Source organism: Halichoeres trimaculatus, unplaced genomic scaffold, assembly GCF_033239565.1.
Source record: "Halichoeres trimaculatus isolate MK-OKI-2021-1 unplaced genomic scaffold, fHalTri1.1 fHalTri1_scaffold_5, whole genome shotgun sequence".
Lineage (NCBI taxonomy): Eukaryota > Metazoa > Chordata > Actinopteri > Labriformes > Labridae > Halichoeres > Halichoeres trimaculatus.
The window spans coordinates 6,591,503-6,618,477 of record NW_027437183.1 but is presented as its reverse complement, the minus strand read 5'-3'; the positions used below and the strand labels follow the sequence as shown (position 1 = coordinate 6,618,477).

Below are 26,975 nucleotides of genomic sequence, written 5' to 3'. Positions count from 1 at the left end.
AACAAAAATCAAATAAACAAAAAACAAAAACAAAAAAAAATTAGGAAATGATTTAGCGACCCACTTGCAGTACCTTTACGACCCATTATGGGGCTGCGGCCCACAGGTTGGGAATCACTGTTGTAGATCACTAATTTAACTGACTGACAATATAAGCTGTAAGAGCAAGAACATTAAACACGGTTAAATGAAATAACAGTCTACAGCAGTCTTTCCCAAAATAATGATGTGATCCCGCCCACATGAAGATGAACGTGTTAAAACCTTTTTTTTTTTTTTTTTTTTCCTGCAGGCTAAGAAAATACGGCTTAATCTACAAAGACAGAGCGTCTAACACTTACAAAACAAAACACAAGTGATTTTTTTTTTCCATGCTTTAAACTGATTTAAAAATACAAAAATTATTAGAAAAGTTTAGGGTGGGCCTGGGACCTTTGGGCCCACCCATAACACCGCCCCTGCTTCACATATGGTTGGACCTGTTAAGCGTGTGAAAGAGTTCTTCAGTTCACCACAGGGGGGCAGAAATGAGCTGTTGATCACACAGAGGGCTCTGTAAGTTTAACTAGTTGAATATCTTATCAAAAACAACCCCTCTTAAGATCTTATGTAAAACAAACAAACAGGCAAACAAAATTTTTTGGGGGATTGTGAAACACTGAAAAAACTGATACTTAAGATTTTCATTCAAGAATATCAATACCATTCCAATTTGATAAGTTTGGTAAATTATGTGAAGTAGCTTACAAATCAGCTTGCTGGTTGTTTTTTATTGTTTCTTCACAAAATACTATCTCACTTTGGTGAAAACATGAAAACTGGGGATGATGAGAGTACAATGTTGGATAGGTTGGCCTTGAATTATTTATATGTTTTTTAGGCTCCTGTCAGTCATGAGTCTTGATACTCATCCTAACTTTTGTCATCCATACTGCACCTCTATCTAGACGAAAAGAAAATACAGATGACATGAAGAACTGTGATTCTCAGAGTAGCTTTAAAAGTAAATAAATAAATAGGTTAAACTTAACCAGTAAAATATTGTTAGATGTTTTAACTTAAAATGTACAGGACAGTATAACAGCATTAGTCTGTTAGGTATATGTGTACAGATCATCTGTCCTCTTAGTTTATCTGCTTCACCATTAAGAGCTTGAGTTCCCATATGATAAGGTTTATTATTAATAGAAAGAAAGAAACTCCATTAAAACAGCTTACAAAAAAAGTTTTTCCCTGTGTGCAGCTCTCTGCAGTGAACACCAGAGGGCAGAGTGACCCATGACTTCAGTGCAGTCACTTCATGTCAAACTTCACACAAACTTCTGAGTGGTAGAAGCCAGGTCAAGGTTAATGTCACGTCTAATGCACGATTTCTGAGTCTGACAACAGGAAGAGACAGACATGGAAAAAGTTGCAGTTTGTGATGGACTTAAGATTAAAGGGGGGTTTCATCATTCTGGGTCGGACATCTGCTTTCTTACCTCAGTGTTGCATCAGATCCATGTTGCATCAGAAATGACTGATCAGATCTGTCCACGTCTGTAGAAACTAACTCAATGCATGCTACTGTTAAAAACACTGATGTTTAGTGCCACTGAGAGGCTTTTGAGATATTCTTGATTTGGCTTCAAGAATTGTTGAACGCATCATCAGGTTTTCACCAGGCTGCAGCACAGTCTTGCCTTCTTTGCATCTGAATGTTACAGTTTCGCATCATCCAAATCATGTTGTTGTTGTTGTTGTTATTGGTCTATCAGTACAGTGAGAGCAAAGTTACCATGAACCATGAGACAAAAAGAGCGCTCTGTCAGCTCTCTGTACCAACAAAACACGGCTTATCTGGACGGACAAAGTGCTCGCAGAGACCCTTAGACAATTACGGAGAGGACTGACAACAAGCACTGTTCCACTGTGCTGGATTTAGGTCAATTTATAGAGGAAGATGTATTTGGTTGGATTGTTTTATTTCCCATGATGCAGTTAATTGGCGCAAGAAGAGTTTGATGGATTCGTGGAGACAGAGACAGCTGGGAGATCCACATTCATGCTGCAAAGAGCTGTTGGTGTCTGTTTTACAGCTCTCCTACGTAGTAAATGAATATGCAAAGTTGAGGATAAGTTATCTTTGCATTGACTTGGACACATGTACGTGCACTCAAACATGCTGAGATAAAGAACGGAGTGATAGCAGAGTGACCCGTGCGGAGATACTGGAGAGCTGCTGCAGCATCGTGCTGTAGTGTCAGCAAGGTGTGACATTGTGATCCTGCTTTTGCAACACGGCCCTGAAATGCAAAATGAAATGAGAGAAAAGAAGAATTCTCTCAGAATTCATGATGATAGCAAGAAATATAAAATCAAGAGCAGAAATCCACTGAGGAAAAGTGAAAACAGAGTTAGAGATAGAGGTGGAGGGTGTGGGAAGGCTCCAGGCCGAACAAACACCCCAGAGGATCGTGGGTAGGGAGTGACTTATGTGATGGGGAGGAGGTGCAGGCAAACACATCGACCCGCCGCCCCCTGCAGCTGGCTGCTGTCCCAGGGTGTGACCCCGCTCACCCCCATTGTTCGGCCTGGCTTTGCTTTCTAACACGGCTGTTTACAGCTGCACCCAGCCCGGTGAGCACACACGGGCGTTTCTGTTTGCCCTGCATGCCATGAATTTACAGCAGGAACCGACAAACAAGCAAACCTCTGACGACAGCCCCTGATTAAACACTAATGAAGGTTTTTGTTCTGGAGGTAGTGGAGGAAATAACACGGAGCTCAGTTTGGGAGATGAAGCTAAAGTTACTGTCAGCAGCTGAAGCTGAATGATGTTTTATCCAAACTCTCACAGACAAATAAACATTTAAAACTGTCTGGTTCAGCAAATCAGAGTCTGAATTTACCTGCATGTTGCAGGTCTTGCATATAGTCGCACTCTTCTCTGTATTTAGGATTTGTCATAGCCTTCAGTGGAGCAGCTCTTACTCTGTTTTTAAGCACTAGCCTTACTGGTAATCAAAGTCCATTGATTCAGTAATGTTCTCTCAAACTATGTGCGTCCTGTTAGGATTTCTGACTTTACATAGACATAAAAGTAGCCAACAATGACTTCGCATTAAAAACAACACAGGATATAAAGTACACCCTTGTTCAGCTATAAGGGTGCAGTTTTAATCCGAGAGGCCTCTTTGTATCTTTAACCACAACTTCGTCATCATCTGGAACAAATAAATACAGTTTACACACCCTGGGATGCTTTTGGGGTGGGTCCATTTAAAATTTCAGCGTCATGGATCCACCCACTTTAATAACAGTCCCCAACTGTGAGCTCCAGGGTGTGTGTGTGAGTGTGTGTGTGTGTGTGTGAGTACTGGTTAAGTGTAGCCTAGCGGGGTGGACTATACTTTGGTTTAGCAGTGTGTGCACACGGTTCCCCTCAGAGCCTCAAATGGAGATTATCTGAATCCAGGATGTGTGAGCAATGATTCAGAACAGACTCTGCAAACAAAACAAGTCGGTTAATATCAAGACTGATAACTTGTGAAGTAAAGAAAGTACATAATTAATCAAAAAGTGACACAGTGAGCTAAGTTTGAAGCTCTCTCAAAGAGGTTTGTGAGTTGAAATTCAACACGTATTTACCTTTTATTCTCAGCTTTTAGTTAAAATAAATCATTTTTTAACTTTTTTATCCAATTTTAGCTGTGCTAAATACTTGATTCTGATTAGTTGAAAGCTGATAATAGTGGTAATTATTCTCAGCATCAGAAAGGATGGTGGTCACATCACACACGTCACATCAAATCAGACTTAACACTGCAAAAACTTGAAATCTTGTTAAGTGTTTTTCTCCTGTTTTTTTTTTTGTTTTTAGCCAAAAATGTCTTTTTAGACTTGATATGAGCCTCTTTCACCTGACCATTCCAGAAAAAAAGTCTTATTTCAAGTTTTTTAAAGACAAAAATGAGGTCTAAATTGCCTGCAACATGTAAAAAAAAATCTGCCTGTGGGGTAAGAGAAATGTGCTTTTCAAGAGTTGAATAATGTCTTATTACAAGCATATTTCTCTGATTATAAGATTTGTTTACTTGTTACAGGCAGTTTAGACTTGATTTTTGTCTTTATATAACTTGAATTAAGACCTTTTCTGAACTGGCCAAGTGAATGTGGCTCATATTAAGTCTAAAAAACATTTTTACTGAAAATAAGACAAAACACTTGATAAGATTTCATTTGTTTGCAGTAATGAGTAAGTCTAGGACATTTCACCCTAGCCTGTTGATAATGGAGCTGCACCGTGATGCAGTAGTTTGAGCTGTTGCGTCACAGCAAGAAAGTCACCAGGTTGAATTCCAGCGAGGTGGGCCTTTCTGTGTGGAGTCTGCATGTTCTGCCTGTGCATGCCTGGGTTCTCCGGCTTCTTTCAACAGTGTGAGTGTGAGAGGTTGTCTGTCTCTGTGTGTTTGCCCTGTGATTGACTGGCGACCAGTCCAGGGTGTACCACCTCTCCCAAGACAGCTGGGATAGGCTCCAGCCACCTGTGACCCTGAACAGGATAAGTAGTTGAAAATGGATGGACGGACTCTTGGCTGATAAACTGTTCACTTCAGTTTAGAGAGTGTGGACAGTTAGCGAGCATAAATGTGAAAGTAGCCTGAGGAGCAGGCTGGGGAGCTACCTTGCCCAAAATATCTCCAATAGGGAGAGTGGTTCAAGAGCCTGTCCTGCAATCCAGACACCAGCAAAGAATCCCTTATGAATTGATTTAAAGTAACTCAAATGTTAAGTGAGAATGACAACAGCAACAATAGCGGTTCACCCAGCGGTTCAGTTCTGTTCAGCACAGCACGGCACGCATTTTACAGTGTTTCCACTGACTAATCCTGGGACAGATCCCAGAATAATCGAGACAAGTGGCCCCCTCTTTGGAACCCTTCCATAAGGGTGCCAGACTAAACTGATCTGATCCTGGAAGGTGGAACTACAACACTGCAGTCCGTTGATTGGTTGAAAGAATCGTCACTTCCTGTGCGACAGTGGCTGTATTTCTCCTGGCGGCACACAGCCTTCTCTGAAACAAAGATTGATTGTACTTTGTATTAAAGAGCCACACGCCAATCACAGAGAGGATGAATTTCTGGATGTTTCCTTATAATGCTCTTTTTTTACTGTGTCAAGTTTTTCTTCTTTATTGGATTTATCAGCAGGGTACACTCAGTGTTGCCAACTCCTCAGCATCGGAAGTAGCTATAGGCCCGCCCAAAAGTAGCTAGAAGTTGCCAGATTTTTTTTTTCTGAAAAACAGTGCTTTTTTTTTATTTTTCTCCCATGATCTTGGAGCCTCTGACCACCAAAAAAGGTGCTAGATTTGTTGCTAGACACTTTTCTCCATTTTCTTGCTGGGGGGTCCAGAAAGTCGAGAAAAATAGCGACAAAGTCGCTAAGTTGGCAACACTGGGTACACTGTGTCACACTGCTATGGCGTCACGCTATTATGTAACTGATGCGGCTATCGGCATCCGCTTACACACCCCCTACCACGAGGGGTCACGGTTAGCTGTAGAAACACAAACAAGGACAAGGCATAACCAAGCCAACCAGTACCAAACTGTACTGAGTTGAACCAAACTGCTTGGTGGAAACAGGACTTAAGTTGACAGATGTAGTTAATTTTATGTTTAAAGGTGTGTAAGTCTTGCTCACCATGCCTAATATCTGAAAGTACCACGGTGGAATTTTGCTGTAGATTGACTGACTCTGAAACTCTCTCATACAAAGTCTGAGTACCTTCAAAAGAAAGTATGTTTCCAGGCTTTAAGGCATGCTGACCAGTAGTGTGTTTCTGTGAGTCGTCATGCATCTGTCTTCAAACCTTTGTTTTCACAGAGGCAGAAATTTCAAGAGGCCCTCCTCAAGGCTAAACACGTCACTGTTTGTAGTTCAAGCTCTAACTCAAGTATTCCCCCAACGTTCCTCAAACCAGTCAGGCAACAACAACCTTTACATGCAGAGTGACATAAATCTTCTTATCTCAGACTGTACTCTGTGAGCCGCAATTGTTTGTGCTTGCATTGTGTCTTTACCCCCAGGTAAGCACATCATGTTTTAAGAGGATTTTCATTAAGTACTTACAGAGTTCCTGGTTACGACACTATGCTCTGTAGGTTCAAACACAAGCCTGAGCCCTCAGGGACTTATTACTGTCATATGTTTCTGAACGATGTGGACTGAACATGTGATTTGCATTTAAAATGTTGAGAATAAAAGAAAATATGTGACTTTTAAATACCTTCCTACACATTTCTTTTCACAGTTAGAGTGGGGAAAGATGTGTGTGCTCATAGCAGAACATAATAAGACTGAAGAATGACACACAAAGGGAAAAATCCCTTCAGCTATTTGGCAGCAAGGTTTAAATTCTCTAGAGTTGTTTAACCTCTGTGTCAGTCGAGCTTTAAAAATGCAGCAACAACAAAGAGTCAAGACGGAAAATACTAATAAAGTGTAATTCCTTTAGTGGCCACTGGAGGCTGGCACCAAAAGTGGGTTATTCTCCATGTAGGTTCATTTTAAAACTCTGCTTTTTGTGGTGTTTCAAAAAAGTATCAAAGAATGAACCCTCTGATAGCAACGACAACTAGGAAAAAATACACCAGCAGCACGTACTACCTGTAGAAAACTAGCACAGCTTGTCACTTTCAGCACTAATCATCCTAAGTGCAAACTGGGGAGATCCACGCCAAACAGCAGCCTCTGGTCTCAAGACATTGAGCTGCTTCTTTAGTTCTCAAAACTGCAGTTCCTTAAGTGTCCACTAGGGGCTGGCTGCAGATGCACCAGAAACTGCTAATTAAAATGTTCACAGGCGGGTTCTGCTTTTTTTGTTTTTTGTTTTTTCCCAATAACTCATCAGTGTAAAGGTCTTCAGATTACAAGTTTTGCGTAATTAGAAGTATGTCTGAAGTGACTGAAAGACGGATACCCAATGGGCAAAATCCTGTTAGAAAAATGAAGCCTATGCAAAAGTGCTAAAAGTTGTTGTAATTTTTTTCTAACTCTGAGTTTAAAAGTTATTAAGATCCTTTGATTATCCAGGTACCAGGAACAGATGGGTGACATCGCTTAGACTACGTCCATGTTTTATACAGTCAATGCAGATACCTTGAAGCTGTTAGCAAAGAGGCTAAACACCTGCCAAAACTCCACTTCTGTGTCTCTGTTAGTCTACCATGCAATATGTATTGAGTATTTTCAACATTTTCTTTGTAAAATGCTTCTGAACAGAAGCCAATATGAAACACTGAGAGCAGACGTCACAGTCCCTAATAAGAAAAGACACAGAGACAAACTTGTTACCTATCAACATCATCAGCTGGTAAGAAATGATCTGATAGGGAGGCTCTATCAACGTACAACAGCGACAGTCTACGGGCAGAATCCCCTAGAACGGGGGCCACATCAGCATAACACTTGCCCTCAAAGGGCCAGATGTAACTATAAGACAGAATAAAATAAAGCTGAATGTAACTAAAGTCAATGAAGAATAAATACAACTCCTCAATGTAGTTTTTGACAACCACCACAGCCTCATAACACAAAAGACATACCCATTTTCCTCCTTGAAGCACAAACATATATTGGCCTTTTCATCTTTCTTGAAACAACCTTCATCTGCATCAACTTTTCACTTCTGGGACATTTTGAGATCATTGTTTTATTTCTCAATTCCAATAGTTCAGATATCAAGTGGCAGGATGCCATCACTTCACAGGTAACATAATTGTTAGGCATTATATGAAACGTAGTTTATGGTCAATGCACCCTTTTGACTTATCTATTATAAGACAATCAGACCTTTCAAGCTCTCGCGGGTCACATAAAATGGCTTGGCAGGCCTCATTTGGCCTTGAGTTTGACATGTGCCCTGGTAGAACCAGGTTCTGTGAGGGACTCTGGACTTGGTTCCTTTGAGAGATTTCTAATGAAATATCAGACTAAAACTGTTTGTCTGACATCATCTGATCTGTAAATTTTCTGGCCCTGGCAGTGTTTCACTGTGTGAGCTGTCACTCCCACCAACTTCCCCGTCTCAAGCAAATATGGTCACTTCTGGCTTCAGAATATACCATGGCCAAAAAGCCACTCTCATCTTCCACACAGACCGCTCACTCACAGGAAATAACATGGTGGGATTTCCACTTCATTAAATTTCATCTGTAAGTCTGAGCTCATCAAATATAGAAGGCCTCCTCACCAACGACTAATGTGACACTTCTTCCACTGATAGAGGGGAGATCCCCGACCAGCTCCAAAACAACTCACTGCATTTCATCACCAGGCAAGAGAAAAGTGTCAAACATGAACTTTTTTCCACCTGAGACCTGAAAAAGGGAAGTTTGCTTGGAAGTCATGTTTCACTTCAAGGCTTGTAGAAACTTCGCTACCATGGGAGTTCTCTATTCATACAATGACATTTGTAAAAAAAAAAAAAAAAAAAAAAAAAGAACATCCGGTATTTAAATCCTGTTTGCTTTCCTCAATTCTAAACTCCACTATGACACACCCATAAACAACCGTCATAAACAACCACTCTTACTTTCTCAGATGTTGATTCTGCAGAGTGAGTAAAGCTCAGCAAACAGGCTGGTGTTTGCTCTGGCCGCTGCAGTTACTCCCGCTGAGGTGACAGACGATGAGAGCAAAGGGCTACGAGCTGTAAACAAGAGCAGCGCTCAGACACTGACCGCAGAAATGTGAATTCTAGTTTGGGAGACAAATAGGGCTCACTTGTGAACTTGCTTGAAGTGCTATTTTTTTCTGAACAGCCTCTGACAAAGGTACATTCACTTTAGGGGGACTCTTTGAACTGTAAGAGTGGACAGGCAGAAAAGACTCCTGGCTACCTGAGAGGTTTGATATTGCTGGAGTGAATTATTAGACACAATCTCCCAATGTGTAAAGTTTTATGATGAGGTTGTAAACTACGCTCTTACATTCAGATTCACAGCTCTCAATTTGAGACTCACCATTCATTTATGTGAAGAAAATTCACATGGTGTTCTGTCTAAAGTTGAGCAACAGTGTGGTTGCTGAGCTTTCTGTTGTCGTCTCCACATCCTGTTGATTTTGTTATATTTGTATGAACTACTTTTGTGTTATGCAACTTTCTTTAAAAAAAAAGTTCTTTGGGGGCTTTTTATGCTTTTGATCTAAAAGGACAGGACAGTGGCCAGAGCAGGAAACAGGGTGAGAGTGGGGAGTGACATGTGGGAAAGTAACCACCGAGTGGACTCAGACAGCAGCTGCCCACTCTTGAGTTTGCCACACAGGGCAAACAACTCAGACTGCCAGGCCACACTGACTAAAAACAAGTTTCATTACATAAGAATAATGTACAAAGTTTCAGGCACAGTTTATTTTGAATATGTCAGAAAATACAGCCATGCATTTGTTTTATAGACAGATGTATGTAGCTCATAAGGTGAGATCGGCTCCAGTCCCCTGTAACCCTGAACAGGATAACAAGAATAGATAACAGATGGAAGAATTTATCTAACTGATTGTTCTACTTTTTGGATTTTTAAAGATTTAATATAAATAAGTCATGATGAAAGTTTGAAAGGTTGGTCCCATTAAGACATAAATGCAATCAAAATGTGATAATGAAAGTTTGTCCTCCAACTTTTTGAACTTTAAAGTCGTGCATTTTTAAAATTAAACATAAATAAATAAATAAATAATTTTTTGACACACTAGGGGAACCACTGACAAGTTTGATTGATGCCGTAAGCCTTTTATTTCCTATTTGGAGAGACTGACTTTGATGCTTGATCCATGAAGAGTGTTATAATGCACTTCTCTGTGATCTCTGATTTTCCTTTTTCTTTTATCAATATTTCTATTGAACTACTCTTTGTTTATACCTACTAATGATGAATCTTGATTTAAAAAATAATGCTATTAGTTAGAGGCTCTATAACTGATTAATCACAACTAATCATGTTTTGATAGCATATCGATATTTGACGTAGGAAGCAACATTTTCCAATTCAGATGGATTCTGGTAGCTGACTGAATCAACAAAATCATGTTTATTTTCAACCAAATATATATTTTTAGTGCAGTTTGGGGGAAATTACTGCTTTAAGCAGGCAATGTTCACAAGGTTAAACTAATAATTTCAAGTTCTGAAGGACTTTTTGTAAACTTCAGTTTAGCTCAGTGACACTGCATGCTCCTATGAACATACGTCTGGCATCCGCGCTCACCACTATCATATACAGTCCTGGGCCTCTACAGGGCGAGCATTGGGATGACACCAGAGGATCAGAGTGGCTCGCATATGCTTATACATATTGTGTGTTTTTGTCTTTTTTCATAATATTGTTTAGTTGTGTTTTGGGGTACACATTATTTGTAGTTTCTTTTTTCCTGTTTTCCATTTCGTAAGTATAAAGTGACATAAGAAAAAAAAACCAAAAAAACAAGTGGCATATGAAATGCTGATAACAAACCTTCTTATAACCAGTCAAGCATTCCTTTACAGGAAGCTTAAAGTCAGGTTTCAGGAAAAGGTATTAGAGCATTAAGTTTTGTTTTATTTGCTTGCGCTGATCTTTAAAAACGATGAATTAGAGATAAAAAGACTGAGGAATAAAAAATATGTTAAATTTTTAATAAGCTTTAAACTTTCAGTCCCCATATCTAATTGACACCTCTCTTTTTGGCCTTTCCCACTCTTACTTTAACTTTACTTTATTGAAGTCTTGCCATTGTTTGCACTTCATTTTAATTCCTCATTCCAGTTATTGCCTTCTACATGGGCTACATTGTGTTTCCTGGGGTGCAGCAAAAGAAAAAAAGAAAAGAAGGGGGAAAAAATGACAATTAAAAAGGACAAAAAAAAAGAAAAAGGGTTTCATTGATCTCCTTTGGAAAAAAGATCCAGCCACTTAGTTGAAAGTAACATTTATGGATTTATGGAGGCTGATTAACCTCAGGGGATGTCACATCTAAAACAAAAACTGACCTTTGATTTTTAAAGCCAACAGAAAGCACTCTGTCATGTTTGTGTTTGCAGGACACAGAAGCTGAAATCACACACACACAGTCAGGATGACAGAAACATACAGATCCAGGAATTTCCAAACCTGTGCCACAGGGTCACAATCACCCAGAGTCCCTCAGGCCAAAAATCAATGATGTCGATTGAGCAAAGCTATGCTGGGACATTTTATGCAACAGAAAACAAAGATCAGAGGATTCAGGGGAATTTAAGCTGAATCTGGGAAGACTCAGTGGTCCCATGCTCAAACAATAAAAGGAAGGAGCTGAAGTATGTTGTTACTGTAAAAACAGATATTGCATCAGTTACTGACGGGAAACTACACTTCCAAGGAACTCTGGGTATGCTACTTTGCAATCAGAGAGAAACTTCAAATGCAAATTACATCAGCCTTACAACCAATCAGACTCCCCATACATATTGCGTCACAGCCGGTGGCAGCCAATCAGCTGTCACCACGATAGTAGAAAAGATCGCAGGCGCAGCTGATCTGGTTCAGCAGTTGAGAATCGTCGGGGGTCGGGCGGACAGAAAACCCCGAGGTTTCTAAAGATTTAATCAAGGATACCCGACTTTTTCTGATTTCACACAGCACCAACAGGATATACCAGCATGGTGGTGGTAGCAGCAGGGGCTGGGGGAACCCACAAAGTGCTCCTCATATCCGGGAAGCAGACCGGCTCATCTAGCAGCTCACAGGCAGGCTTCAGCCGGCCAATCTCTGTCGTTTTACCGTCAGCGGCGAGCCAGGCGTCGTCGGATTCAGACTCCAACTCGTCTGCGGGGCCGCCCATACGGAAAAGACAGAGGCTCACACACTTGAGTCCGGAAGAGAAAGCACTTCGCAGGTTAGTTGTGTTAAAAGGCCTTATGTTGAAACAGTTATTTTCTGCAGAAAACCCTCAGCCGGGTCATTGTCCGGGGTTTTATGACGGGACACACCCAAAGATATCGATCTCTTCGAGGAACAATAGTGAACTGATTTGACGTTTAAATCCCCCCTCAGTGGAATTGGGTCATTGTTGCATCATCTGGTATAAAAAAAAATAGGCCATCTTAGCGATATAAAAGTATCCCATGCGTATCTAAGTCACCAAGACGTCCTTCATGTATCACCCTTGGACTTTGCACCAGCTTGTCAAAGTGCTATCTAAGTGATTTGACTGTCCGTGGACCCACCCGGCTGCCGTTACAGAGCTGGACACTGATATCCTGGTATGCCTGCGTGGCAGGAACATGGCCGGTGATTGCGCAGTACTGTGAACCCAAGTCATGTCAAAAGGGCTTAGTCAGCATCACGGAAAGAATGTGACATTCCTGTTTTGTTTTTTTTTCATTTCCGTCTTCTTCAAATTTTCCAGGAAACTCAAGAACAGAGTCGCAGCCCAGACAGCCAGAGACAGAAAAAAGGCCAAGATGGGGGAGCTGGAACAGCAAGTCCTGGAGTTGGAGCTGGAGGTAAAATTTTGGATCCCTTTTTCACAATAGCACTTTGTTCAACGCTCATACTTCCCCTACTTGACTCAGAGTCATCTGATATGGCGTAAACACGTGACTCAGTCTTCTCACACTAAAACACTGACATCAATGCACTACCTATAAGCACAAGCACAAGATTAAATGTGTTAGTGTTGCATATGAAACTAGAGTGTGTTTACATTTCTAGTTTTCATGCATCACTTCCCAACAAACAGCTGCAAGTTTCAGATACAAACGTCCGTTTTTCCTCCTGCAGAATCAGAAACTTCACATTGAAAACAGGCTGCTTCGGGAAAAGACGAGCGGCCTTCTGACAGAAAACGAGGAACTGAGACAGAGACTTGGGTTGGACACCCTCGACTCAAAGGAGAAGGTGAGAGTTGGATGCAGAGCGCAGGAACAGGATGAGGTTGAATGTGTGGTAAGACTCAAATTCACTTGTTCTCCTTTTTTTTTAACCATAGGTTCAGGGTCTGTTGTCCACCAGGAACGAAACAGGTTTGGGGATCGGGTCTTCTGAGTCCGCAGCACTCAGGCTATGTGTGCCTCCGCAGCAGGTGCAGGCCCAGCAGTCCCTAAATCTGAAGACTTCTCAATGGATACAGACAGTCCTGACTCTACAGACAATGAGGTAAGTCTCAGGTTTAAATCCTGCTCCTAAGACCGGTCTGTAGTAACTCTGCGGCGGGTCATGGGTTACTGGGCTAATCTCCTGTTCTCTCCCCTCTTCTAGTCTGATTTGCTGCTGGGCATTCTGGACATCCTTGACCCAGAGCTGTTCCTCAAATCTTGTGAGCAGGAGTGCCAGGAGCCGCAGGTGCTGCTGGTCGGAGGGGGGAACCCAGTACCTGCCGCCACACCTGCGTCTCTGGGGGCCCCACCAGTTAAGCTGGAGGCCCTTAATGAACTGATCCACTTTGACCACATCTACACCAAGCCCGTGGAGGAGGTGAGCAGTGGGCTGTGCAGCGACTCGGAGAGTGAGACAGACGAGAAGATCGACGAGGAGGCCTTGCCCATGTCCGAGGTGGTGGTGGTGGAGGAGGAGACGGTGTGCGTCAAAGATGAGCCAGAGGAAGTGGTCATCCCCAGCTGTGACTCTCACAGCGAGGTGATCGACTTCTTCTCTGCAGCCTCCTCCCCAGCGCTCAGCGGCCTGGATAAGGAAGCCTGCCTGGCGGACACCTACAGCGACTCTGGATACGAAAGGTCCCCTTCCCCTTTCAGCAACATGTCCTCTCCTCTGTGCTCTGAGAGCTCCTGGGAGGACATGTTTGCTAATGAACTCTTCCCCCAGCTTATCAACGTCTGAATCCATCCCCTCAACGTAATAACTTATACTCTTAAACACCGTTAAGAGCTAACGTAGTCTTCTGTAACTACAAATGCTTCATAGTGACACCGAACACCTTCACACCCGCTCGTATCATGTACAAAGCTGAAATTTAGCAAACAATCTCCTTTATATTACAGCAGGTCTGTACCTCTGGTGATACTGCATTGACTTGTGGGAGATGGAGTTCATGGCAGCTTCTTTTAGTGTCATGGAACCACAGCAGAGGATTTAAGATTGATAACAAATCTTTCACTCACTGTAAAAATTGAGGGTAGAATTCAGTATTCCTGTAAATTACCGAGGGGGATGGGACCGATCATTTAAATATCACTTTTTATTTATTTGTTTATTCTGCTTCAGAGTCGTTGTATGACGTCATGTAAAAAGGCTTTTCTTCTAATTTGTTCTCGCTCTCTATGTAGTCTAATTACTGCATTAAAAAACTTTTTGCATTGCATCCTGTCTTCTTGTGTCTTGTCATTACAGCTGTGTTTGGAAGAGAGGGCTGATGGTTTAATGGATTTTCTAAACTGTACACCACAAAAAACTGAAATCTTAGCAAGTGTTTTTGTCTTATTCTAAGTGAAACTTGTGTTACTTTACTTGATATGAGCCACGTTCAACTTGTCGGCCCAGAAAACGTCTTGTTACAAGTTATTTTAAGACAAAAATGAGCTCTTAATTGCTTGTAACTAGTAGAAAAAAAGAAAAAACTACCAATGGCGCAAGAAAAACTTGCTTGAAACTAGAAAAATGTCTTCAAACAAGTAACTTTTCTCTTGGACCGGTGAGGTGAATGTGGCTCATATTAAGTCTAAAAAGACATTTTCTGCTGAAAATAAGACAAAACACATGATAAAAATGAGAAAAAAGGCTGTGAATGTGCATAAAATCTGCTTTTAGCAAAAACTTTCTCTATTCAGAAACTTAAAATAACTGTAAGTGGAAAAACTGCCTCACCACTTATGGTTTCAGCTTTTCAGATGATCAAATATGGAGCTACAGGTACAACCAAGCATAGAAAGTTAGTTTTTATTCAAACTAAGGCGGCAATCTTTATATTATATTTAATGATGACATGTTAAAAACAGTGAAATCTTGCTGCAAAAAAAGCTTTTTCACAGAGAAATATACGCTTTAAGTTTGTTATTCTGAAGTAAAAACATCAGCAGTGGAGACACTTTTGCAGCAATACCAGAAAATATCAGAGTCAAGATGAACAAATAAGATTTTTAGCTCCTAAATTGAATCAAAAACAGGTTTTTCATAATAAAAGTCACAATCCTATTCTTACATGCTGTAATCTGACAGTTTAACATCCTTAATTCACTTAGACTCTTTAAAGTAATAGAAAAGTTATCTCTTCCATGTGCACACACTGTTTATTCTCCCTATCTGTCCCATACCAGCACAACCTTCCTTTTCTGAGAAAGGGGGGCCTGCTACTGTTACATAACACTTCTAATGTAACCGGGAGTTTCCTGGGAGTCTAACCTGAGACAAGTCTCAGTCTCTACTTTCTGGTAGAAATAGGTCAGTGTTGGTATTGTTGGTGTTTTGGTTTGCTGTGGGAGAATAGGTCGAGTGAGGATCACACCTTTCCCCTTGGGCCACCATCCTCATCACAATGAGGTCTCATTCTGTGTGTCAGGGGAGATTGTTGCCTCTTTACAGCCACCCCGGGCGGTGATTGGGATGACCACCTATTCAACAAAAGCTCCTGGGGTCTCTGTTGTTGTTGTTAAAGCTGATTAGATCAGGTTTTAAGATGTAGTTACCATGTCACTGATCTTAACTCAGCAGGGCTCGTCTGCAGGTCTCTGATAACTCGGGCTCCTGTTCATCGAGCACAGAGCTCTGAGTTGGTTTTGAAGTAAGAGTGCATTATATCACATTATCAAGAAGAGGTTGGGATGAAAACAGCAACTCAGCTGTTTCGTTGTAATTTGAGCTTTGTTTCCTGCAGTCGTGGTCGGGTAAAGGAAACCGCACCAGCCTTTGACGTATATACGCCCTAGCTAATCCAAAAGAGTGCGGTGAGGTTCACTGTTTCCTGTCTCGTAGGAGTGAAACCACGTCTTAATCTGAACCGATCTGACAGCTGTGGAGCTGAAACAGAAAAGAAGCTAATGTTTCAATTTCAGGGTTTTTGTTTAGGGACAACAGATGAATTTTGGTTTCTGTCTTCCAATGATTCAGATAAGAGACTCCTGCTGACCTAAGGTTCTAGGTGACAGACAAAATGTGGGCCCTCTCTTGCTTCCATTGCTCTGACAGCAGAAGGCTTCACTCCCAGTGACCCTGAGGATCCGCTGACCTTTCGAACTAATCTTGACCTGCCCCTCAGGAGAAAGACACATACCATTGTTCAGGCACTGCTCCAAGGTGGCTGCATGTATGATGTACAAGAAGATGTGGAACAAAGCTTCTTTGACTTCTACAACTGCAAAATTTAACTGATGAGTGATAAAAGCCTTAAGGGAAAACAGATTTACACTCCACCTTCGTCAGTTATTCAAAGTGCAAACCTTGACCCAAACCAAGAAACCAATACGTAGTGTTTCCAAACAAACAAGAATCAATGGCAGAAAAAACTGTTTGGCATTGGAAGAGCAGATTTGGCAAGAATGCCAAAAAGCATCATTATAACAACAACAACAACAAAAAAATCCACTAAATGATGATAATAATGTTAACAATAATACTTTTATACTTTTACAATAGAGCGTTTTTTAAAAACTCAGACGCTTTACAAAGTAGACGAAGAAAAAGTGCGAGTTAAAAACAGAAACTATCTGAAATAGCAGAAAAATACGTGCATAGAAAAAAAAGACAAAAACAGTTAAAAAGTGCGTGACGAAAAAGCAAGGTCAGGACAAAGATAATGCCAATTTTCCCTTTTTTTGTGCTAAATTCTGGGTTATGAAGTAACAAACACAAAAAAGGAGATTAGACCAATAACTGAGCTCATAGTGTTATTTTCAACACAGTTACACTGATACTTTTTGAGGAAGTAGCTGATGCAACTTACAACCTCATATGACCTCTTTGTGAGAGTATTACACAACATCCATGTTGCACTATATCATTCTGCAACAGGTAAACTGCCAAAATATATCAATTTGATGTGAGTGTTTGGTGATATCACCTGAAAATGCAGACCAGCATTTGTTTTGGAGATCATTCCCTTCTCCACTTGCAGCCTCCAGTTTTGTGAGCATGCAGGAAAAAGGTGAATGTCACGGCCATGTCACTGTAAATATGACTGGACATTTACCTTGATATGGGTGAGTTTTTGTTTAAATCATCCATCTAGATTATGGCTGAATTTTAGTGAGGCATGTTTTCTTTTTCTGGTTCTTCAAGTTGGGATTTACAGCTCCTTTAGAGTCTGTAAAGCTCCTGTGAAGAGTTTCCATTAGCATATTTAGGTAGATCTCCACCAAGGAAAGTTGGGGCAATCATCTGACATATTGATGAATGCAAAGAGAGGAAGTGGAGCAACAGATGCACATTTTGTTTAAAGGCAGTCAGCAGAAGCATAACATGGTTGTCCGCGACAATTATAACAACAGAAGTGTTGTACTGTTGTATGTGCATGTGCAAAGTGAGGCTGCACAATATTGGGAAAAACTGACAGTGCGATTTTTGGGGGGTTTGCGATATATTGCATTATTAAAGATAGAAGAATTTTCACCAGATGACTTGAATAGCTCTGTTTGGGAAGAATTTGGTTGACTCACAATGACACCATTGTATTCCTATAATACCGTTAAATCAAGGCTAAAGGGGGTTTATCTGAATGATGAAGATTGCTGCATATGAAAGGGATCCAGGAGGCCATGTCTCTGTACAAAATAGAATAGGTTTCAATTTCAGTTGCTTTTGTTCCATTTCTCCAATAAATGGGGGAAATGCGATAGTCACATCACATGCGCAATGTGACTATTGCGCATGTGCATATTGCGATGGCGATGTTCGAACGATATATCGTGCAGGCCAAGTGCAAAGTGAGGCTTGATGTCAGCATTTCCACTAAAAACTCTGGCCTGCTGTTAACACGCAATGGTATTGATAGTGTTTCAGAAAAATTCCACTCAGGAGGTCGTTTTCAAAAGTTTCTGTTTTAGGTTGGCTGAAACGCCGTCCCCATGTAAAGGAAAGGCTGAAATGCAACAGTACTTTTGCGTTCATCCTAAAATTCGTCATGTAAACTGACCCCTAGTGTCTGAACAAGCAGGATGAGATTTTAAGAACAGTAATGGCATGCCAGTTTGTCCACAAGGGCAACAGAATCACCACAAACAAATAGCTGCTCACAGGAGCTCTAAAGATTTGAGCTTGGATTGAAATGGTGGCAATCCTTTGTGATATATTTTAAGATAAATTAAAAAAATATATACATGGTGCTTTGGTGTCAGCAATCAAAGAAGATATGGTGAGTTGAGAAAATTAATGCTATTTTTTCCTATGTGTGTGTGTGTGCTGACAAACTTTGCACCACTCATCAAAAGTCAGTCCCCCAGTTTGGCAACCCTGGCCAAAAACTCTTTCTCCACCCCCGCTCTGAATGGTTCTGATACCAAAACCAGTTTCGGTATCTGATAGTGTCTAAAATAAGTGAATACATCACTCAATGCAAGGATCCATTACCATGATTAATGAGCCTCCCTGGACAGCAGCAGCTTTCTGATATGATGATGAGAAACAGATAAAGAGCAGCACATTGAGGTAGGGCTGCAACACGTCACCAGTCAGTCTATGGTTTGATTATTTTAATCTGGCTAGTTTTGGAGGGATAAAAGGTGTTGGATGTGACTCAAATGCAGATATCAGACTGTACTATCATATATAAAATTATATTTATAATAATGTGTAATTAAATACATACAATTAGTGTCACAGTGGCTGGCTATAATAACGTTACTTCAACCATTCTCTTTAAAAGCTATAGGAAAGAAAAAATACATGTTGGCCAACCCAACCAAATCAAGTAAAAAAAAGTGTTTCAATGTTTTCTTTTTACAGTTATGAAGACTGTCTCTAGGTCAGCGTGTGTCTGTAATCCAGAGTGAAACCAAACTGGATGTCATTCCCAAATTAGAGCCAGATCTATCTTGCTAATGTGACACAGTCGTCATCTATGAACCGATCTGGATAAATCCTCCCGCAGGCCTCGAGTTACTTCACTCAGCAGTGTTATAAGGAGAAATGCTGAACCTACACTTTTGGATCCACTTTAGCCTCTATAACTCCAAAGCTAGTTGCTGTGAATGGATAGAAAGTCAGAGTAACAGAGGTAATACGGTAAAGTTAGATTTTTAATGGAGAGAGCCAGGCGACCAAGGATTTAAAGAACATATTGGAGCTCATGTGATGGTTTTCTCATGTGAGAGGTTTATGTGTTGCTTTGTGAGCTCAGCAACTCCCATCATCTGACCCCAAGCTGCCTTTCCCTTCTTCGATAAACGGCTAATCAGAAGCTGACGGAGGAGGGGGCATGGCCTTGGTATTTTGGGCACTTCATGAATGATTCAGAGAGGGAAAGAGTGAGTCATCTCCCCCTCCGTCATTGACAACAAACAACATCTGTCCACTCCAGTTAGTGGACGTGGAGGAGCACGAGTCACCAGCCTGTGTTAAAGGCCAACGGATGCACTAAATCACTGGCTAATGCTCCAGAAAAAAAAGGCGTGCCAGTCGTGTTTTTCTGTCACGGAGGGAGTGTTTCAATACTTGTAATGAAACTACGTCTGGCTTGTTTTTCCGGATTCCAAATGATCCCTAAATATGCAGTAAATCATTTCAGAGAAAGAGGCCGTCAATCATCAGCCGCTCGACTGCATCATCCTGCTCAAGCTGTTTTTTCTTCCTCGAACAAGGAAGCATCGAAAAGACACCCTGATCCCAATCCTCCGCTTGTGTCGCAGCCAAGTCAACCGTCTCCTAGTTGCATCACGACTTGAATGAGTGTGCAAACAAAAATCTGAACACGTATGAGGCCTGTGACGCACACAAAGCAGCACTCACACACACACTCACTCACACACAGTTGGCTCTTGTGCTCAGTCAAGGTGGCTTTCACTCGAGCTGTGAGAGAGATCGTTATCCTCAGTTACCAGGGGCAACAAAGGACAGGCAGTGGAGTGTGTTAATGCATGTCTGATCCACGGCACCGAGCCAAAGCCCACTGAGGGAACAGTGAGGGTACTTATGGGAGACAGATGTGCTCCAGAAAGTCAGAGGCGAGAGGAGTCAAGTTTCCACATCATGTTGTGTAAGCTGGGTTTTGGTTTGGGTCCAAACTACTTGAGATGTTGCAAACTGTTGCACGTACAAACAAGTCTGCTACACCGATTAAAAGCTCCTGTGAGGAGATTTTAATTGATTACGAAACAAAAACTACCTCTGATGATAATCTCTTATGTCATTTAAAGTTAACAAGATCCTTTAAAATGAGTATCATGACACTAAAACACCTAGAGGTCCCCCTGGTGGCTGCCTGCTGCATATATCATAATACTTGCCTCCTTTATGTTAACCAATGGATTATGTCAAACTAAATTTAAACAAAAAGAAAATAATTTGTGTTTGGTGGATTATTTCTTTGTTTTACATTTTCAAATTCAATAAGATATATTTAAAGACGCTATGGTCCTCCACGAGGAGGAGCTGTTTTAATTGGGCTGCCTCGCCACCTTCTGGCCCGGAATCTCACACACACTGTCGTAAAGATGTGACTTTTAACCAGTCCTGTGTTTGTTTTGTAACAAATTTTCTTTGCTAAAGACAAATTTTTACCAGATACAACGCAACAAGGTAAGGTATCTATCAGTACAGTTATGCAGTGTTGTTTGAAATGTGACAACAAGCAAACAACCATTTTTACTGTACGTCAGTAGCTGGCTATCTGTAGCGCTACTGACAGCCCAGTGCTGTGAGACATGTCTGTAATGTATAACATTAGTGAGTCCTGGTTTTATCCTGCCAGTCATCTACCAAGCAGAGCTAACATAACCTCACTCTTCACTTTATTGATAGACTCTCAAGTTTGAACAGACCACTGCAGAATAACTGCTGCATGCGGGTTGGAATGTACATTAGCACAAACAGTTTAGCCCTTTTAGCCTTTAGCTCGGGCTGTATCACTCTCATGTTCAGCTTTTTTTCCGCTCTTCTGTCCTTTTTCTGTCTGACAGTTAGGCTCCTGTGTCTATCATCACTACAAAATTAATCACAGAAATTGATTTCAACAGAGAAGAACACAGATCTCTCTTCTTAGTTCTAAACTTCGTCAGCCGCCGTGGTGTTGTCATAGAGACTTGGACGGTACCGTAAATCAATCTGGTCCTGCTTGACCTGATCAGGAAGCTACAAAGTAGAATTTTAAAATAACCTTCGAATGCGCTGACAATCTCATTTTAAATTGTAGATTCCAATCAGGCATATATCTAGAAGGGAGACTTTTTCAGGATCACTTTAAAACTCCTCACAGCCCCTTTGAATCATTTTCACTTTTATTGTATAATACAGGATATTATACAATGTAACAGAAGATGTTAGAAAACAAAAAAAAATGCACCCTCTCTGCTCTTTGAAATATTCTTAAAGGAGTAATAATATATGTATTTCAAGGAAATGAGCTATTTAAACTTTCTAAATAGATCTATAGTTTAAAATTTGGTATAGACAAGTACTATCAGGGCTTTCTTGGTCTGGGTCAAAATTGACCCTAACGATACTCTTAGATATAAAATATTAACAGTATGTAAGGACTAATTAAGGAAAAATATGTTGAAATAGAATCAAATAGAATAGAATGTAGTAATCCCCCAGAGGGAAATTCAATCAATCAATCAATCAATCAATCAATCAATCAATCAATCAATCAATCAATCTTCATTTGTATAGCGCCAAATTATAACAAATGTTATCTCAAGACACTTTCCAAAACTATTACAGGTCTAGACCCGTAAATGTTAATAACATTTTATTATCAGAAACCCAACATCAAGACAAGATAAGGAGTCTTATCTCATCTTAATCCACCATGAGCACAGGACTTTGCAGCATTTAGTAAGTTACAATGACAAGGAAAACTTCCCTTTAACTGGCAGAAACCTCGGACAGAACCAGACTCATGTTAGACAGACATCTCCCTCAACTGTGTTGGGGTTAGAGAATTCAGCTGTCTGGCAGATAAAATCATAAAAATCTTATTAAGCAAACATAAGAAACCTGAAATAAATTCTAAAAAAAAATAAATCAGAATAAGATTAATACTAAATTCAACCAAAAACTAATTCCCATTGAGCAAACAAATTCTGACCTACAGGTTTCTGTCACCTCATTTCTCATTGGCTCGAGAGTTATGAAGCCAGTGGCCATAGGGATGAATGATTTTCTGTAGTCCTGTCTTTGCAGAGAGATGAGCTGTTCACTGCTGCTGTTTCTCTGGTCTACAAAGGTGTAGTAAAATGGATTTCCAAAAAAATATATAAATATATTAAGCCTCTGGAAATTATGCTTCAAACTGTCAGTATGTTTGAATCAGATGGTCAATAGTCTTGTTAAAGAGTCCTGTTTCAAACGGAAAGCAATTAAGAGCTAATAACTATGGGAAAGCCAAAGTAAGGCCCTGTGTCCTGTGTCCCCCTGATGAGAGGATTGTATATTTTTGGACAGCTACTTCCTGTTCAAAGACAAGGTTCAGGTTCTGCACTCATTATCATGTCTTGTTATCCCATATTAAGTAAGGGAAATGAAAAATGTGGTTAGTTCATTCTGCTGAGGAGTCCAGTAAGCAGGCGTGGATTATCACATTTTATTTGGCATCCCTCCTCCCATGTTAACCAGTCATACTTAGCAGTTAGCTATGTTCCCATTTATTCTTAAAGCCATGAAAGCTATGCTTCATAGTGGTTTTGTAGCTATATTCACTCTGCGGACACTCAACACCCATTACCCAAAATAGATTCCTCAACTGTGATGTGATTCAAATGTAGCTCCTTCTAGTTATGCTCACACTTCTGGGGTAGTAGTTTTCTTGTATGCTAAAGCAAGCTAAGCCAGCCGCTAAAAAGTTAATGAATGATACTCAAATTAAGCAGCATGAGTTAGCGTGACTTGACACAAGCAGTGATAGATAAATGCAGCCTTAAATAGATAACTGTGGTCAACACTCACAGGCTTCAAAAAACAGGAACTATAAGATGGTTTTTAAGATTAGTTTTCAGAACTTACACCATAATGTTATTCAAAAGGAACACAGCCAAATGTATCTAGTATTTATTTATCAATTAGAATTATAAATGATCTCTTACCACAAAAAAACCCAATGAACATTTCTTTTGGTTTAGGAAATGAACATCAACAACATCATCCTTTCTTCAAACCTGAGGTCAGCAATGAGGAAAGAACAGAAACATTTTGTACGATGGATAAAAGCCACTTTCCCCGAGGCCTATTAAACAGGCACAGGCTAATGCAAGCAGACGACAAACCGGGGTAACGGATTACACAAGGCTCCATTGCCATGGTTTCACTTCCTGTACTCGTGGCAGGTCTGCAAGAGGCAGCCTGTCTGCTGGAAGAAAACATTCATCACCCGGATTCCTCCCACACAGCGTGAGGGATTCAACCTTTGAAGATTCCTCTGAGGCAGCAAACCTGCAGAACAAGGATTCAGGGTGGATTAAGAGGATTTGAAATGCACACCTTGATTTCTTTTGGTGTAATCACAGGGACTTCTGCTCTCATAACCTTAAAACTGTTTAACTTTTTACTTCAGCTGCAGTTGAATTTGAGTCTGAGGTGAGCTGCTGCTAGAATGCAAACCACACAGTCAGGATGGCCTTTCTCCTCTTGCTCAGACCAGGTCCCTGAGGTTAGAGGCTGATGCATAAGACAGCAATTACAGAGTCTGCTCCAACATGATCACAGAGCGCACACACACACCCAAAAGCAGAGTACAGTAATTCAGTTTCTGGAGACTCATCCTTCATGATCTTTCATCAGGACCACCTAGTACTGCTCTCTGAGACAATACACAAAACCAGGCTGCCACAAAAGTCAGAGATCAGTGCTGACAGGGGTCAACTAAAGGTGCTTTTCAACCACAGGAACTTTCCCCAGGAACTATAGACTTTTTGAGGAACTTTGTTTCAGATGTGACCCTGTAAACTGGAGACCCTCGGCTGAATGTGTCAGTGGATATCCAGTTTACAACGCTGAAGAATTCCACAGGAAAGCGTCCTTGTTTAGATGTATATGTGACAAAATCTTCTCATCAGATCAGTTTTTAATGATCTAAAACTGTTTGAGAAAGATGCACCCCGCTGAAAGCCCTCAATCAAGAAGTGTTGCTCTTTAAACCACGTCACCAGTCGATTTCTGCTGTCTCTACGCTTTAGATGGCAGAGTGGTCCAGGGTTTATGACGGTTGAAGCTGTTTTGTGCTTTTTAAAAAAACAGCTCCATCTGGCAACAGCTTTGCCACTCATCTCCTTTCAAGTGTCAACACATCCATATGCACTGCAATAAAGCACGACCAAAACCAGCACAGGCTGAATGTGCTCTATGCTAACAGGTTAAATGCAGTAATGCACGTAAAGATGGCGGCTTGTCTGTCTCCTTCTGTGGTGGGATTTTTGCATAAGGGGTTCTTTGTCACTACCTTACTGCCCTCTACTGGTCTGGTGGTGTTTTGCAATTATATCTATTTTTTTCTTCATACGTCACCGGTCTGATTTATATAACCAAATTGGGTATTGGTCTGTGATGAAAATGCAGACCAACAATGGGCCACAGGAGCCATGAAGTTTGTGGGAATGTATTATCAGGGACTAAGGTGCTGCTTAGGTGACAATGTTTTACCCAAAAAACACAAAAAACACAGTGAAAGAAATCTGTATTTAAATGAAAATTTTAAGGGACTGAATATGTTGTAGTATGCATGCCAGGCCAGTAGTTGGGGGTGTAACTACAGAGTCTTTTTGTAGCCCTCTGCCTAAGTAGAGGTGGGCTGATCATCTAGTGTACATACTGGCTGTTTTCCAAACTGCCCACCATATACTACATGTGAATGTAGTATGTAGTAGGCACTGCATACTGTGTATGTTGATTTAAAAATATATATATTCAAACTGATATTTTTTACCACTTAAAAAAAAGTGCCAAAAATTGGTACCAGTACCAATTTTCAGTACTTTGCCAGGTAACAGGCACCGCTACCATATCATTTCAGATGTGAAAGGTACCCATCCCTTAATGTTACTGTTTTTGTTGTTGTCTGGTTTGCACCTGACATTTCAAAAGTGCCACAATAAAAGTGTTATAAACATGAAGGAAATGGAGCTCAATGTCAGTGTTTACACTGAGAACTTTGGCCTGTTGTTTATGCAGCATCAGTAGCCGTGGCGTTTCCGAAAAAATCCACTTTTCAAAGTTTCCGTTTTAGGTTGAGTGAAATGCTTACATCTAAGGTTGAAACGCAACAATTTCTTTTTTTTTTTCATCCTAAAACCATTGTCATGCAAACAGCCCCTGAATGCTCCTGGACTTTCTGGTTGAAAAGCACCTTGTGTTTGATTTCAGGAAAAAAATGATGCACTAAAAAAAATCCTCATAAACTGAGAGAAGTAATACGATCAATATTACTGTACAACCCAAGTGAAACACAGTCCACTCGTGGTCAGATATGAACATGTTCCAGGGACAGCAGAGCAGCGCATTTTCACCACAACAGGTGGCCTCTCTCTGCTGTAAGAGTGTCATATCTTTTTAAAGCTAACGCTATTTCAGTCAGCAGTGTACACAGCCCTGAGCTCTGTGACAGCGTGACAAGTCACTTTGAACTTTCACTAAACAACATTTGTCACAGTGACAGGAAAGTCCAACAGATCGCCTGTTTTTGTCCCAATATCTGGACTCCTAGGAACAATATTTGGGTAGAAAACTCCAGAATGTATGTGTGTGTGTTACTTTGAGAACAGCACAGGCACCGCTAAATGTTTGAGCACTGATAAGAGAGTCGACATGTGCAAAGGTATTTATCAGGAGGACAAAGTGCCAACCAACGGGAACATGGAGAAGATACTATAAAGGAACTGATAACGACCAATCACACACTGACATTACAGCTTTTATATGTCATATAACAGGAGGTTTACTACCACATCTCAAAGAATGTAACTACAAACAAGAACCATGTCCTATTTTCAAACAGCTCTTCTAGCAAAACCCTGTGATACCACTGCCAGACTTAAATTTCACAATCCCTCATGTCTGAATTGATCCTGATACAACTTTTTTTATTACGTAATACTTTTAGAATCCAGTTTTTGGTTGCACAATTTTTTTACTTCGAAGCAAACACTTCTCCTCTGTTCCTCCCTTTGCACGCTGCCAAATTGAATGTCATAACTCCACGAGCACGAGGAGGCTGCTGCTGCTTAAACTGGAGAGCAAATATTGAATCTTCCTGGAGGCGTAGTTTTCAGTTCTGTTGGAAAGAACACAACGTTTAAGAACAGGGCATCTACGCCTCCTTCATCCTCTTCTGAATCCTGAAGCTGAGAACAGAGCGCTCAGTCTTTGTTCAGAAAACTGTTGAATGATGCAGAGCCTCATACCCTCTTTAAAATACACGACTATTCTCCAGCTGCTTTAAATTTCTCTTTTTCATATTTGTTACTTTTTAATAATCAGTTCCTCTTTCATGTTCAGCTTTGTCTGAACCATGGATTTATCTCATTCTTATGCAACACTGTGCCCTGCTTTTAGATAAGAAAAAGAAAATGTAAAAGGTGTAAAAAGGACACAGGAGGACTTTTTCACTTCAGGGCAAGGAGGTTAAATCTGATGTATTTGCACAGATAAGTGTTCCCTACATGTGAAATCTTTGCTGTTTTCATACATGTACTCAAGCTGACCAGATGAGCTGTGAATGTAGAACATCTGATATTTTTTTTACTTTCCTCCAGACACTTTGTAAAGTCTCTATGGGAAGTCAAGGCGGGGTTTTGTGTGAATGGAGCGATCTATAAATCATAGGAAGCAAGTTGGGAAGATGAAGAGTAGTTGTGTGTATTACAAGTTGGTAGATGA

The 26,975-nt window shown here is 40.7% G+C and overlaps 1 protein-coding gene across 1 annotated transcript; it reads left to right on the top strand.

Moving 5' to 3' along the window:
* The first annotated feature begins 11,526 nt into the window (after positions 1–11,526).
* xbp1 (X-box binding protein 1) lies at positions 11,527–14,297 on the top strand. Its single transcript, XM_074669295.1, is given in 6 exon segments — positions 11,527–11,901; positions 12,415–12,511; positions 12,789–12,905; positions 12,997–13,077; positions 13,080–13,163; positions 13,266–14,297. Coding segments are annotated over 6 exon segments (1,194 nt in total). The 5' UTR covers positions 11,527–11,665; the 3' UTR covers positions 13,845–14,297.
* Positions 14,298–26,975: the final 12,678 nt, after the last annotated feature.